The sequence below is a fragment of the Oncorhynchus mykiss genome, chromosome 2 (assembly GCF_013265735.2).
Source record: "Oncorhynchus mykiss isolate Arlee chromosome 2, USDA_OmykA_1.1, whole genome shotgun sequence".
In the NCBI taxonomy this organism is placed as follows: Eukaryota; Metazoa; Chordata; class Actinopteri; order Salmoniformes; family Salmonidae; genus Oncorhynchus; species Oncorhynchus mykiss.
Genome location: NC_048566.1, coordinates 72,633,864 through 72,649,197, shown reverse-complemented (window position 1 = coordinate 72,649,197; position 15,334 = coordinate 72,633,864). Strand labels below are relative to the sequence as shown.

Below are 15,334 nucleotides of genomic sequence, written 5' to 3'. Positions count from 1 at the left end.
GGGTTTGCTTTCATTTGAATGATTTCTTAACCCACAAATCCATTAATTCATGTGAGGCCAGAGACGTTTATGAGAAGAATTTTTTCCAGCCTCCATGGTCTGAAAATGACAGTCCACTACGGACTGGCACTTATGACATAAACACGGGTACTAAACCAAAGATATTGATCTGTTTTAAGCAATCGATTTAAACACATCTCTAATCAGAGGTATAATGTTATGTGGTGAAAGTGCAAGCTTGTGCAATGTAGTAACATGTTTTGTCCACCATACGGTAATAAGGGTAATATAACATACAGTAATTAAATATGTCAAAGTTATTCAATGTTTTAATATATGATGATAGTGCATGTAGCACACTCACACATTTTTACAATAATGACATCTATTTATTTCTACTTAAAAATGCTCCTAAGCACAATTAACCAGGTGCTCTAGACTAGAGGGTCCATAGTGTCTGTGCAGTATATGCTGAACATTTGACATCCCTACTTCTGGTATTGAAACTCTGTAGTCAGCTCCTCAAGATCGTCATCAGTCTATGCTCTGACACATACTGTAAACAGCCCTCTGTCCATCTGTCTGTCTGATCAGTTTTTTTAGCCCATGGTCTAAAAATGTGCTCCCTCACCCAAAACCCACTCAAAATGTCCATCTTTTAGCCTCTCTATTATTTCCTTATTTATGTACCTCACATTTTTATTCGGAATCACTATTTAATGAAGAGTTCATTATCAACCTTAATTATTCATTTTCGTTTCTGCATTTGCTTCCGAGGGAGGCTGGTTGGCTGGAGCAGTAGTCGTGTGGGAGGGGATGGAGATAGTGGTGGTGGGTGCTCTGCCATAAGCCCAAAACCCATCCCCATCCCATCTCCTTCAGCACCAGCCACAGACCAGGCTCATGGCCTAGAGCACGCCACAGCTCCAGAGATGCTGAGTGCCCTTGTGATAAGGTGTGAGGCCTGTCTGCCACTGACTGACAAGCCTGCTCTTGCCATGCCAGTGCCTGGCGCTCGATAAGAGAAAATGTAAGCGTGATTTTGGGAAATGTTATTTATCTCGGTTCTCTACTCGTGCCAGTAACCCATCATCATTATGATGTGGCCAGTGACACTTTGCTTCTTGAAAGTCCAATAACTTCAGAGCTCGTGCTGCTAGGTGACCTAAACTGGGACATGCTTAACACCCTGGCCATCCTACAATCTAAGCTTGATGCCCTTAATCTCACACAAATTATCAATGAACCTACCAGATCCAACCCCAAAGCTGTAAACACAGGCACCCTCATAGATATCATCCTAACCAACTTGCCCTCCAAATACACCTCTGCTGTTTTCAACCAAGATCTCAGCGATCACTGCCTCGTTGCCTGCATCTGTAATAGGTCTGCGGTCAAACGACCACCCCTCATCACTGTCAAATGCTCCCTAAAACACTTCAGCGAGCAGCCCTTTCTAATCGACCTGGCCCGGGTATCCTGGAAGGATATTGACCTCATCCCGTCAGTAGAGGATGCCTGGCTATTCTTCGAAAGTGCCTTCCTCACCATCTTAAATAAGCATGCCCCATTAAAAAAAATTAGAACCAGGAACAGATATAGCCCTTGGTTCTATCCAGCCCTTGACCAGCACAAAAACACCCTGTGGCGTTCTGCATTAGCATCGAATAGCCCCCGTGATATGCAACTTTTCAGGGAAGTTAGAAACCAATATACACAGGCAGTTAGGAAAGCCAAGGCTAGCTTTTTCAAGCAGAAATTTGCATCTTGTAGCACAAACTTAAAAAAGTACTGGGACACTGTAAAGTCCATGGAGAATAAGTGCACCTCCTCCCAGCTGCCCACTGCACTGAAGCTAGGAAACACTATCACCACCGAAAAATTTACAAAATAGCCTCCAACACTCAACAAATTGGATGCAGTCTATCACAGTGCCATCTGTTTTGTCACCAAAGCCCCATATACTACCCACCACTGCGACCTGTACGCTCTCGTTGGCTGGCCCTTGCTTCATACTCGTTTTTTAAATTTTATTTCACCTTTATTTAACCAGGTAGGCTAGTTGAGATCAAGTTCTAATTTACAACTGCTACCTGGCCAAGATAAAGTATAGCAGTGTGAACAGACAACAACACAGAGTTACACATGGAGTAAACAATAAACAAGTCAATAACACAGTAGAAAAATAATAATAATAATAATTTAAGAGTCTATATACATTGTGTTTAGAAGGCATGAGGAGGTATGCGAATAATTATAATTTAGCAGATTAACACTGGAGTGATAAATGATCAGATGGTCATGTGCAGGTAGAGATACTGGTGTGCAAAAGAGCAGAAAAGTAAATAAATAAAAACAGTATGGGGATGAGGTAGGTAAATTAGGTGGGCTATTTACCGATGGACTATGTACAGCTGCAGCGAATTGTTAGCTGCTCAGATAGCAGATGTTTAAAGTTGGTGAGGGAGATAAAAGTCTCCAACTTCAACGATTTTTGCAATTCGTTCCAGTCACAGGCAGCAGAGAACTGGAAGGAAAGGCGGCCAAATGAGGTGTTGGCTTTAGGGATGATCAGTGAGATACACCTGCTGGAGCATGTGCTACAGGTGGGTGTTGCCATCGTGACCAGTGAACTGAGATAAGGCGGAGCTTTACCTTGCATGGACTTGTAGATGACCTGGAGCCAGTGGGTCTGGCGACGAATATGTAGCGAGGGCCAGCCGACTAGAGCATACAGGTTGCTGTGGTGGGTGGTATAAGGTGCTTTAGGAACAAAACAGATGGCACTGTGATAAACTGCATCCAGATTGCTGAGTAGAGTATTGGAAGCTATTTTGTAAATGACATCGCCGAAGTCGAGGATCGGTAGGATAGTCAGTTTTACTAGGGTAAGTTTGGCGACGTGAGTGAAGGCTTTGTTGCGAAATAGGAAGCCGACTCTAGATTTGATTTTAGATTGGAGATGTTTGATATGAGTCTGGAAGGAGAGTTTACAGTCTAGCCAGACACCTAGGTACTTATAGATGTCCACATATTCTAGGTCGGAACCATCCAGGGTGGTGATGCTAGTCGGGAGTGCGGGTGCAGGCAGCGAACGGTTGAAAAGCATGCATTTGGTTTTACTAGCGTTTAAGAGCAGTTGGAGACCACAGAAGGAGTGTTGTATGGCATTGAAGCTCGTTTGGAGGTTAGATAGCACAGTGTCCAAGGAAGGGCCTGAAGTATACAGAATGGTGTCGTCTGCGTAGAGGTGGATCAGGGAATCGCCCGCAGCAAGAGCAACATCATTGATATATACAGAGAAAAGAGTCGGCCCGAGAGTTGAACCCTGTGTTAACCCCATTGAGACTGCCAGAGGACCGGACAACATGCCCTCTGATTTGACACACTGATCTCTGTCTGCAAAGTAGTTGGTGAACCAGGCAAGGCAGTCATTAGAAAAACCGAGGCTACTGAGTCTGCCGATAAGAATATGGTGAGTCGAAAGCCTTGGCCAGGTCAATGAAGACGGCTGCACAGTACTGTATTTTATCGATAGCGGTTATGATATCGTTTAGTACCTTGAGCGTGGCTGAGGTGCACCCGTGACCGGCTCGGAAACCAGATTGCACAGCGGAGAAGGTACGGTGGGATTCGAGATGGTCAGTGATCTGTTTGTTGACTTGGCTTTCGAAGACCTTAGATAGGCAGGGCAGGATGGATATCGGTCTGTAACAGTTTGGGTCCAGGGTGTCTCCACCTTTGAAGAGGGGGATGACCGCGGCAGCTTTCCAATCCTTGGGGATCTCAGACGATATGAAAGAGAGGTTGAACAGGCTTGTAATAGGGGTTGCAACAATGGCGGCGGATAGTTTCAGAAATAGAGGGTCCGGATTGTCAAGCCCAGCTGATTGGTAGGCGTCCAGGTTTTGCAGCTCTTTCAGAACATCTGCTATCTGGATTTGGGTAAAGGAGAAGCTGGGGAGGCTTGGGCGAGTAGCTGCGGGGGGGGGGGGGGGGGGGGGGCTGTTTGCCGAGGTTGGAGTAGCCAGGAGGAAGGCATGGCCAGCCGTTGAGAAATGCTTGTTGAAGTTTTCGATTATCATGGATTTATCGGTGGTGACCGTGTTACCTAGCCTCAGTGCAGTGGGCAGCTGGGAGGAGGTGCTCTTGTTCTCCATGGACTTTACAGTGTCCCAGAACCTTTTGGAGTTTTTGGAGAGCTACAGGATGCAAATTTCTGCTTGAAAAAGCTGGCCTTTGCTTTCCTGACTGACTGTGTGTATTGGTTCCTGACTTAACCGAACAGTTGCATTTCGCGGGGACTATTCGATGCTATTGCAGTCCGCCACAGGATGTTTTTGTGCTGGTCGAGGGCAGTCAGGTCGGGAGTGAACCAATGGCTATATCTGTTCTTAGTTCTGCATTTTTTGAACGGAGCATGCTTATCTAAGATGGTGAGGAAGTTACTTTTAAAGAATGACCATGCATCCTCAACTGACGGGATGAGGTCAAAATCCTTCCAGGATACCCGGGCCAGGTCGATTAGAAAGGCCTGCTCTTAGAAGTGTTTTAGGGAGCGTTTGACAGTGATGAGGGGTGGTCGTTTGATACAGGCAATGAGGCGGTGATCGCTGAGATCCTGATTGAAGACAGTGGAGGTGTATTTGGAGGGCCAATTGGTCAGAATAACGTCTATGAGGGTGCCCTTGTTTACAGATTTAGGGTTGTACCTGGTGGGTTCCTTGAAGATTTGTGTGAGATTGAGGGCATCTATCTTAGATTGTAAGACTGCCGGGGTGTTAAGCATATCCCAGTTTAGGTCACCTAACAGAACAAACTCTGAAGCTAGATGGGGGGCGATCAATTCACAAATGGTGTCCAGGGCACAGCTAGGAACTGAGGGGGGGTCGGTAGCAGGCGGCAACAGTGAGAGACTTATTTCTGGAGAGATACATTTTTAAAATTAGAAGTTTTAACTGTTTGGGTATGGACCTGGAAAGTTTTACTTTGCAGGCTATCTCTGCAGTAGACTGCAACTCCTCCCCCTTTGGCAGTTCTATCTTGACAAAAAATGTTATAGTTGGGTATGGAAATCTCAGAATTTTTGGTGGCCTTCCTAAGCTAGGATTCAGACACGGCAAGGACATCAGGGTTGGCAGAGTGTGCTAAAGCAGTGAGTAAAACAAACTTAGGGAGGAGGCTTCTGATGTTGACATGCATGAAACCAAGGCTTTTTTGATCACAGAAGTCAACAAATGAGGGTGCCTGGGGACATGCAGGGCCAGGGTTTACCTCCACATCACCCGCGGAACAGAGGAGGAGTAGGATGAGGGTGCGGCTAAAGGCTATCAAAACTGGTCGCCTAGAGCATTGGGGACAAAGAATAAAAGGAGCAGATTTCTGGGCGTGGTAGAATATATTCAGGGCATAATGCGCAGACAGGGGTATGGTGGGATGCGGTTACAGCGGAGGTAAGCCCAGGCACAGGGTGATGATAAGAGAGGTTGTATCTCTGGACTTGCTGGTTGTAATGGGTGAGGTCACCGCATGTGTGGGAGGTGGGACAAAAGAGGTATCAGAGGTATGAAGAGTGGAACTAGGGGCTCCATTGTAAACTAAAACAATGATAACTAACCTGAACAACAGTATACAAGCCATATTGACATTTGAGAGAGACATACAGCGAGGCATAAAGTAATTGCAGGTGTTGATTGGGAGAGCTAGCTAAAACAACAGGTGAGACAACAACAGCTAATCAGCTAACACAACAACAGCAGGTAAAACGACACAGCGTTTAAAGTAAGTAGCCCGGGGCTAGTAGGAGCGTCTGCTCCGACGGAGGCCGGTTGAAGGCACAGCGGATGGAGTATTCGTCGGCAGACCAGTCGTGGTGGTGCGTCGGGGCGCCGTGTCGACAGAGAATCCAAGCCAGATGGCAAAAGAGGTATTGTGGAATTTAGTTTGCTAGCCGGGAGATGCGCCTGGCTCACGGCTAACTGGTGCTAGCTTCGTGGCAGTGGTGTTAACCACTATAGCCAATCGGTAGCAGCGGTGATCCGGTGCCAAGGTCCAGAGTTTACAGCAAGGATCCGGTAGATTATTGGGCTCTAGCCGTGTATGAGTGGGGTTCGGGTGAACAGCTGAGTAGGCCGGGAGGTGGGCCTCAGGGATAGCTTCGGTACTGGGTGCCACGGTGAGTGCAAGCTGTGAGCTAGCTAGCTGCAAGATGTGAGCTAGCTAGCTGCTAGCTAGCTGTGGAGATTTGAAGTAGTGGTCCAGGGATTACGGCAGGAATCCGGCGTTGTTGTGGACAGACAGTCCGATACTGGTAGTCTAGCGAGTATTATCCAGGCTAAAAAAGGGCTGGTATCTGTGCAGAAGGTAAAAGCCACTAGCAGTGGCAAACAATGACTAAATAGCTTGTAGCTAATTAGATGGTTAGCTTCTGGAGGTTCTTGAATGTGTTCTAAAATTGAAAATAATAGCGATTCCGTATCACATTGGGTGAGGCAGGTTACCGGAAGGTATAATCGAATTAAAAATCTAGAAGAGATTGAAAATAAGTTGAAATATATATACAAAAAATACAAAAAATACAAAAGTACACGAGAGGACAAACAAACACGTCTTCACTGCTACGCCAGATCTACAAGTCTTTGCTAGGTAAAGCCCCGCCATAACTCAGCTCACTGGTCACCATAGCAGCACCCACCCGTAGCACGCGCTCCAGCAGGTACAGTGCCTTGCGAAAGTATTCGGCCCCCTTGAACTTTGCGACCTTTTGCCACATTTCAGGCTTCAAACATAAAGATATAAAACTGTATTTTTTGTGGGACACAATCATGAAGTGGAACGACATTTATTGGATATTTCAAACTTTTTTAACAAATCAAAAACTGAAAAATTGGGCGTGCAAAATTATTCAGCCCCCTTAAGTTAATACTTTGTAGCGCCACCTTTTGCTGCGATTACAGCTGTAAGTCACTTGGGGTATGTCTCTATCAGTTTTGCACATCGAGAGACTGACATTTTTTCCCATTCCTCCTTGCAAAACAGCTCGAGCTCAGTGAGGTTGGATGGAGAGCATTTGTGAACAGCAGTTTTCAGTTCTTTCCACAGATTCTCGATTGGATTCAGGTCTGGACTTTGACTTCGCAATTCTAACACCGGGATATGTTTATTTTTGAACCATTCCATTGTAGATTTTGCTTTATGTTTTGAATCATTGTCTTGTTGGAAGACAAATCTCCGTCCCAGTCTTCCCATCAATTTTAACCATCTTCCCTGTCCCTGCTGAAGAAAAGCAGGCCCAAACCATGATGCTGCCACCACCATGTTTGACAGTGGAGATGGTGTGTTCAGGGTGATGAGCTGTGTTGCTTTTACGCCAAACATAACGTTTTGCATTGTTGCCAAAAAGTTCAATTTTGGTTTCATCTGACCAGAGCACCTTCTTCCACATGTTTGGTGTGTCTCCCAGGTGGCTTGTGGCAAACTTTAAACGACACTTTTTATGGATATCTTTAAGAAATGGCTTTCTTCTTGCCACTCTTCCATAAAGGCCAGATTTGTGCAATATACGACTGATTGTTGTCCTATGGACAGAGTCTCCCACCTCAGCTGTAGATCTCTGCAGTTCATCCAGAGTGATCATGGGCCTCTTGGCTGCATCTCTGATCAGTCTTCATCTTGTATGAGCTGAAAGTTTAGAGGGACGGCCAGGTCTTGGTAGATTTGCAGTGGTCTGATACTCCTTCCATTTCAATATAATCGCTTGCACAGTGCTCCTTGGGATGTTTAAAGCTTGGGAAATATTTTTGTATCCAAATCCGGCTTTAAACTTCTTCACAACAGTATCTCGGACCTGCCTGGTGTGTTCCTTGTTCTTCATGATGCTCTCTGCGCTTTTAACGGACCTCTGAGACTATCACAGTGCAGGTGCATTTATACGGAGACTTGATTACACACAGGTGGATTGTATTTATCATCATTAGTCATTTAGGTCAACATTGGATCATTCAGAGATCCTCACTGAACTTCTGGAGAGAGTTTGCTGCACTGAAAGTAAAGGGGCTGAATAATTTTGCACGCCCAATTTCTCAGTTTTTGATTTGTTAAAAAAGTTTGAAATATCCAATAAATGTTCCACTTCATGATTGTGTCCCACTTGTTGTTGATTCTTCACAAAAAAATACAGTTTTATATCTTTATGTTTGAAGCCTGAAATGTGGCAAAAGGTTGCAAAGTTCAAGGGGGCCGAATACTTTCGCAAGACACTGTATATCTCACTGGTCGCCCCCAGTGCCAATTCCTCCTTTGGCCGCCTTTCATTCCAGTTCTCTGCTGCCAATGACTGGAACGACCTGCAATAATCGCTGAAGCTGGAGATGCATATTTCCCTCATTAGCTTTAAGCACCAGCTGTCAGAGCAGCTCACAGATCACTGCACCTGTAATTAGCCCACCTGTAAATAGCCCATCCAACTACCTCATCCCCATACTGTATTTATTTATTTATCTTGCTCCTTTGCACCCCAGTATCTCTATTAACACATTCATCTTCTGCACATCTGTCACTCCAGTGTTTAATTGGTATATTGTAATTACTTCGCCACCATGGCCTATTTGTTGCCTTACCTCCTTTATCTTACCTCATTTGTACACACTGTATATATACTTTTCTACTGTGTTATTGACTGTATGTTTGTTTATTCCATGTGTAACTCTGTGTTGTTGTATGTGTCGCACTGCTTTGCTTTATCTTGGCCATGTCGCAGTTGTAAATGAGAACTTGTTCTCAACTAGCTTACCTGGTTAAATAAAGGTGAAATAAAAACATAAAACATCCTGGAAAACTTGACTGCTGATATACAAAACATTTTGGGACTGTATCAACAATGGACCAATGAAAAAAATAAAAAAAAATGTTTGTGTGGATTTTCCCTTTAATATCCCTTTGGCATAGTTAGTTAATAATGTAATTGTTAGTTTACCTACAGTATTTTACATGTTTCTTATGCTTTAACATCTGAGTTGTTTAACCATTGTATATTCTGCTGAATTTATAAAGTATGTACAGTGCATTCGGAAAGTATTCAGACCCCTTGACTTTTTCCACATTTTGTTACGTTATAGCCTTGTTCTAAAATGGATTAAATTATTTTTTCTGTCATCAATCTGCATACTATACCCCGTAATGACATTGCGAAAACAGGTTTTCAAACGTATTAAAAATAAAAAACATAAATACTTTTTTTTACATAAGTTTTCAGACCCTTTGCTATGAGACTCGAAATTGAGCTCAGGTGCATCATGTTTCCATTGATCATCCTTGAGATGTTTTTACAACTTGATTGGAGTCTACCTGTCATAAATTAAATTAATTGAACATGATTTGGAAAGGCACACACCTGTCTATATAAGGTCCCAAAGTTGACAGAGCAAAAACCAAGTCATGAGGTCGAAGGAATTGTCTCTGAGACAGGATTGTGTCGAGGCACAGATCTGGGAAAGGGTACCAAAACATTTCTGCAGAATTGAAGGTCCCCAAGAACACAGTGAACTCCATCATTCTTAAATGGAAGAAGTTTAGAAACACCAAGACTCTTCCTAGAACTGGCTACCCGGCCAACCTGAGCGATCGGGCGAAAAGGGCATTGGTTAGGGAGGTGACCAAGTACCTGATGGTCACTCTGACAGGGCGCCATAGGTCCTTTGTGGAGGTGGGAGAACCTTCCAGAAGGTCAACCATCTCTGCAGCACTCGACCAATCAGGCCTTTATGGTAGAGTGGCCAGACGGAAGCCACTCCTCAGCAAAAGGCATATGACAGCCCAACTCTCAGATCATGAGAAACAAGATTCTCTGGTCTGATGAAACCAAGATTGAATTATTTGGCCTGAATGCCAAATGTCACCTCTGGAGGAAACCTGGCACCATCCCTACGGTGAAGCATGGAGGTGGCAGCATCATGCTGTGGGGATATTTTTCAGAGGCAGGGACTGGGAGACTAATCAGGATAAAGGGAAAGATTAACGAAGGAAAGTACAGAGCGATCCTTGATGAAATCCTGCTCCAGAGCGCTCAGGACCTCATCATGGGGCACACGGTCACCTTCCAACATGACAACGACCCTAAGCACAAAGCCAAGACAATGCAGGAATGGCTTCGGGACAAGTCTCTGAATGTCCTTGAGTGGCCCAGCCAGAGCCTGGGCTTGAACCCAATCTAACATCTCTGGAGAAACCTGAAAATAGATGTGCAGCACTACTCCCCATCTAAACTGACAGAGCTTGAATGGATCTGCAGAGAAGAATGGGAGTAACCCCCCAAATACAGTGGTGCCAAGCTTGTAGCGTCACAACCAAGAAGATTCAAGGATGTAATCACTGCCAAAGGTGCTTCAACAAAATACTGTGTAAAGGTTCTGAATACTTACGTAAATATGATATTGCATTTTTTTTTTATATAAACCGTGTTTTTGCTTTGTCATTAAGGGGTATTGTGTGTAGATTGATGAGGGGGAAAAACAATTTAATCAATTTTGGAATAAGGCTGTAACAACAAAATGTGGTCAAGTCAAGGTGTCTGAATACTTGCTCATTTTAAACATTTATTAGAGGATTTGTATTTTTGTATTGCTTGTAACTGCTTCGGGTAATGCAAGTTCTTGTGCTGTTAGGGAAATAACCTGTGTGTAAATGTAACAATATGCTGCTGTATTTTTGTTGTTGTACAGTATGTGTGATTGTTTTGTTTGTCTTGTGTAGTTTCTTAATCATTGTACCTAAACTGTATGTGTAAACATTTTACAGCAGGGCCCAGCTGTAAAAGAGACCTTGGTCTCAGTCTGTGTTCCTTCCTTGAAATAAAGGTAGAATAATACATTCCGAATGCACTGTATCACAAACCATCAAAGTGTCTGGTGTATGGAGGCGTTCAGATTAAGCGATTCAATCGATACCGAGACAAAGGCTTTCCGTATTGGGGATGTTACGCAAGATCTGTGAGTTGAAGAGTGTGCTTGAGATGTTTAAGAAAAAGCCCCCAGATTCAAGTGAAAATCTGCAAGTCTTTGTCAGAGTGTGTGTGGGCTGTTTGCTTGAGAGGGGACGTGTTCCTGTGTTATTTAGAAAGACAATCCTCTCCAAAGATGAGTGGGTTAACAGGAACCATTAATTGGTTTAGCAGGATTCATATGCACTCAAGTTCCGGCTTAGCTTCAAGGCTGAAAATGCTTGTATTCACATGTATTCAGCAGCCACTGCTTATTTTTTTCCCTGCAAATGATCTCACTGTGAAGATAGGCTGTTTAACATTGCTTTTAAGCCTTAGGTTTTGATTTGGGGTTCTAAGATGAAGCATAGCTGCGTTTGTACTCATGTCATCACTTTTAATGTTGTATTCAAAAAACCCAGCTGTCATATATTATTCAATAAGTTTTCCTCTTTTCTCAGAAGCACTACACCATACTACCTCTGGTTGCAGCTTGCTTCTAGCAGCCCTTCAATTCACAGGCTACTGTATATTATTCAGTACTGTATATTTTTCCTCCATATAGTTTACTCAAGGTGACATTTGTGGGACACACTGATAAAGTAATTCTTCCCGCAGCTTATACCAACTCTATAGGACTAAACAGAAATTCCCCATTATTTAAAAAAAAAAAAAATTTGAGGGAGACAACTGCCCTTGTGATCTACAGTGCGGAGTAGCAGAGTAGTCCCCGACAGAAAGAAGTGCCTTTAAAACCAGCTCCTTGGCAGCCTCACAGGAGCCTAGTTAGTATATTGTCGCTCGCTCTTAACCAAATGTATTTCCAGTCTGTCTGTGATACCCTAACAATAGGAGCAGGCCCACGATTCCCAACATATTTGTCAAATCACCGCACCTGTGAAGATCACTCTGCTCAAGATAAATTTGAGGTTGGAGTGTTCGGCTACTGAATAAATATTTTTATTACGTTGTTGTCTCTATTTGGCTGAGCGGATGAGGATTCTCCTCACATGAAGTGCAGTGGTGAAAGCCATGATAAATTGCACTCTTTGTTGACACCTTCATTGGGTTATTTATGGCTCATTAATTGAACTGAAAAGGAGAGTTGTAGGCGCAGCGGGGGGAGTCACTGCGCTAGGCCTTCATGGCACTGCCTCGCAGCAGCCCACAGGGCTGGGAGGAGATAGGAGACGAGAGGAGGCGTCCTATTCTCACATCTGTCTGACTGTTTCCTGTTTGCTGGGGAGAAAAGTGAGAGAACACTCTCGTCAGGGGCGGGCAGAGAAACGGGGAAGACAACCATGAGACGACGGCCCCCACCCATCCCATCCCAGCCCCTCTCTCACATAAGCTCCCTCCTTCGAAACCTGAAAGGGTTTTTATTTTAATCTTCTCCTGTGTATTCTTTTAGTCCAAGGAGATGTGCTTTAATCATCTTGAGGTTTGTATTGTAAAGGCCTGAATGCACTGTTCATTCAGTCCTTTACGGAATCGAGAAGAACATAGCTGCAAGATCTGTTTGCAATTACATGAATGCTTTCTTTAATATTAATTCAGTAGGCCTATTCATTCCATGATGTGAAATTGCATTATGAGCTTGTGTACACAAATGTAGGATTTGCTACAAGCAGTATTATGTTGCTCTGACTGAATAGTCTATAAGATAAAATATCCCCTCTCTTTTGATCTACAATCTCCTTTCAAAGCTTTGGATTTCCCAAGGAGGAAAGGGGCACTTCAGACATGAGCTCGGGAACACACTTGATTAACAAGTGGATTAACGATGCTCGTTTCATGGAAGGGTGTACCCCAAAGAACTTCAAAGGCCAACTGGAGTGAGTGCCCACGAGGTACAGTAATGAGGCCTTCCTTCCTGAGAGTACTGACAGACTTTATTCCTTCACTTCAACCTGATAATTTTTTCCCCTTTCTGGTGCTTTATCCATTTTTCTCTATCTCTATTTGTCTCTTTCTCTCATCATCTCCCACTCTATTTCTGTTGATTGGTCTTAGAATTCCTTTCTCCACCAAGGGTTTGTTACAGCAGGTCAATGTTACACTTGCCCCTGCACATTGACTGTACCGGTACCCCCTGTATATGTGTAACCTTTAGTTAAATAGGCAGGTCAGTTAAGAACAATGACAGCCTACCCCTGCCAAACCCGGACTACACTGGGCCAATTGTGCACCGCCCTATGGGACTCCCAATCACAGCCGGATGTGATGCAGCCTGGATTTGAACTAGGTACTGCAGTGACGTCTCTTGCACTAAGATGCAGTGTCTTAGACCACTGCACCACTCGGGAGCCTCACTCCTGTTATTTTACTGCTGCTCTTTAAGTTTTATATATACATTTAATTCATTTTTTATTTTTACTTAGCTATTTTTTACTTGACTCTTATTTTTCTTTAAACTGCTTTGTTGGTTAAGGGCTTGTAAGTAAGCACACCTGTTGAATTCGGCGCATGTGACAAATAACATTTGATTTGATTTGTATGTCCTGTATTGTATGTCAACTATCTCTGCATAATTGCAGATTTCTAGTGTAATTCCAGACATATCCCATCCCATCCTGGGGATCCACAGGAGCAGAGCAGGATCATGTTTGTTTGTATAGTTTGCCAGGCTCTAAGTCTCTTCATGTCTCTATGTCCTTGAACTGTAAGTGCTTAGGCTCATCCAGACAGGGTCCCCTACTACCCTACTGCTGACATGTCACTCCCGTCACAGCTGCCAGTCAGCTCTCAGTGACGCTGGCCCACATCCTCCAACACTTTATGTCTCTCAACACCAAGTCCTCAGTGTCTCTGTGAGAGAGGGACATGTCTGGACCTGTCTGTCACACACGACTCACCCCCCAGCTGGACTGCAGTGGGGGCCATTCTCTTTCTAAGCACCAGGGTGTCTTCCAGAGACAGGCAGATTGCGTCAGTCTGGACAGCTACTGTGCTGTACCACAGTGGACTAACATTCCTATCTTCTCCCTCCATGCTTTTGTATTATTTTGAGCTGGCAAGCACACAAGTGATAGTAATCTACACTTCAATTAGATCGCACTACTCATCAGAGCTATCTTGTGTGCTGGAGCTAGAGAGTGTGAGTGAGTGAGTATGCTTTGAGGCAGGCAAAGTGTCACTGTGAAGTAGCACCTTGGTATTACTGTGAAGGTTACCCGTTGAGCGTGTGTCTGAGTTTTAGTAAAGGCTTATACTGTAGATAAAGAACCTGCAAAACAAATGATGCTGTGCTTTTTAAGTGCTGTACTTTTTTTCACCACAACCTGCAACCAGAGAAGGGCTGACTCTACTCCCCAAACAGATCCACTATTAAAACGTAGTCTATTGTCATTCAACCAGTCATAAATTACAGTACACCAGGGACCACTGAAATAGAGAGAGTTACAAAAGCAATGTAAAATAATATTTTGCTTGAATTGTCACTGTTGGTGCTATTGTATGTCCACATTATTAATGTGTTTCTCCTTTCTCTGTTTTTGTTTGGTGATGATGTGTGCTGTGCCTCGCTGCTTCATCAACCTGATCATGTACAAAAGGTAAGTGTCATAATGCCTGTCTCATAATCCAGAACACTCATTGAGTTATTTAAAAATAGATGGAGTCGCTCACTTTCTATACGTACACTCATATCATTGACCAAATATGTACTTCTGTGTAGGTGGACTCACGAACAAGCAAGGTACGTGAACTACATATTATAACTGTATGTCAGTCAACATCAACAGATTATTGTATTTGTGTTTAACAAAATAACATATTTGTGTCTAACAAAATTACCATATTTATGTTAAAGAAAATTAGTAAAAAGGCCTCACAATCCTGCATTTGGTATTTGTTTCCTTCCGATGTGTTAGCTAGGCAGTCTCTTCCTCTGCAACCGTTGCAAGGCAGTCACACAGAGCAGAGCTACAGTTCCAGTGTTCTTCCACCGAGTGGCAGGTATTCTGGTCTAATACTGTCCCACCCGCTAACACAGGAAAATCAAGATGGATGGGTAGATTCCATCGGTTTTTATCATCCCTTAATGTGCAGTTATACAGTGACAGAGAACTCTCCTAGAAGAGGACAGGCCAATGTTTGAAAATTTTGCAGGCGGGACATAGCACTCTCCAGGCACAGCCATTAAGTTCCATCAGGGAGGCAGTCTCAGGTAGGCAGTAGACACAATACCCTGGCCTCCCCTGCTGCCAAAGCTGGGAACATCTCTCTATATTTCTTTCTCTCTCTCTCTCTCTCTTTCTCCCTCTTTCTTTCTCTCTCTCTCTCTATCTCTCTCTCTCCTCTGTAGAGGAGAGCCATTCCACGTGGAAATATAGCGCTCCTCTCATCACTACGAGGTGC

The 15,334-nt window shown here is 43.8% G+C and overlaps 1 protein-coding gene across 1 annotated transcript in view; it reads left to right on the top strand.

The window, feature by feature from the left end:
* roraa (RAR-related orphan receptor A, paralog a) overlaps positions 1–15,334 on the top strand; it is a 287,647-nt gene that overhangs the window by 95,315 nt on the left and 176,998 nt on the right. Inside the window, exon 2 of the mRNA XM_036954955.1 lies at positions 14,652–14,672. Within this exon, the coding sequence (XP_036810850.1) occupies positions 14,652–14,672 (21 nt within the window). The remainder of the gene's footprint in view (positions 1–14,651; positions 14,673–15,334) is intronic.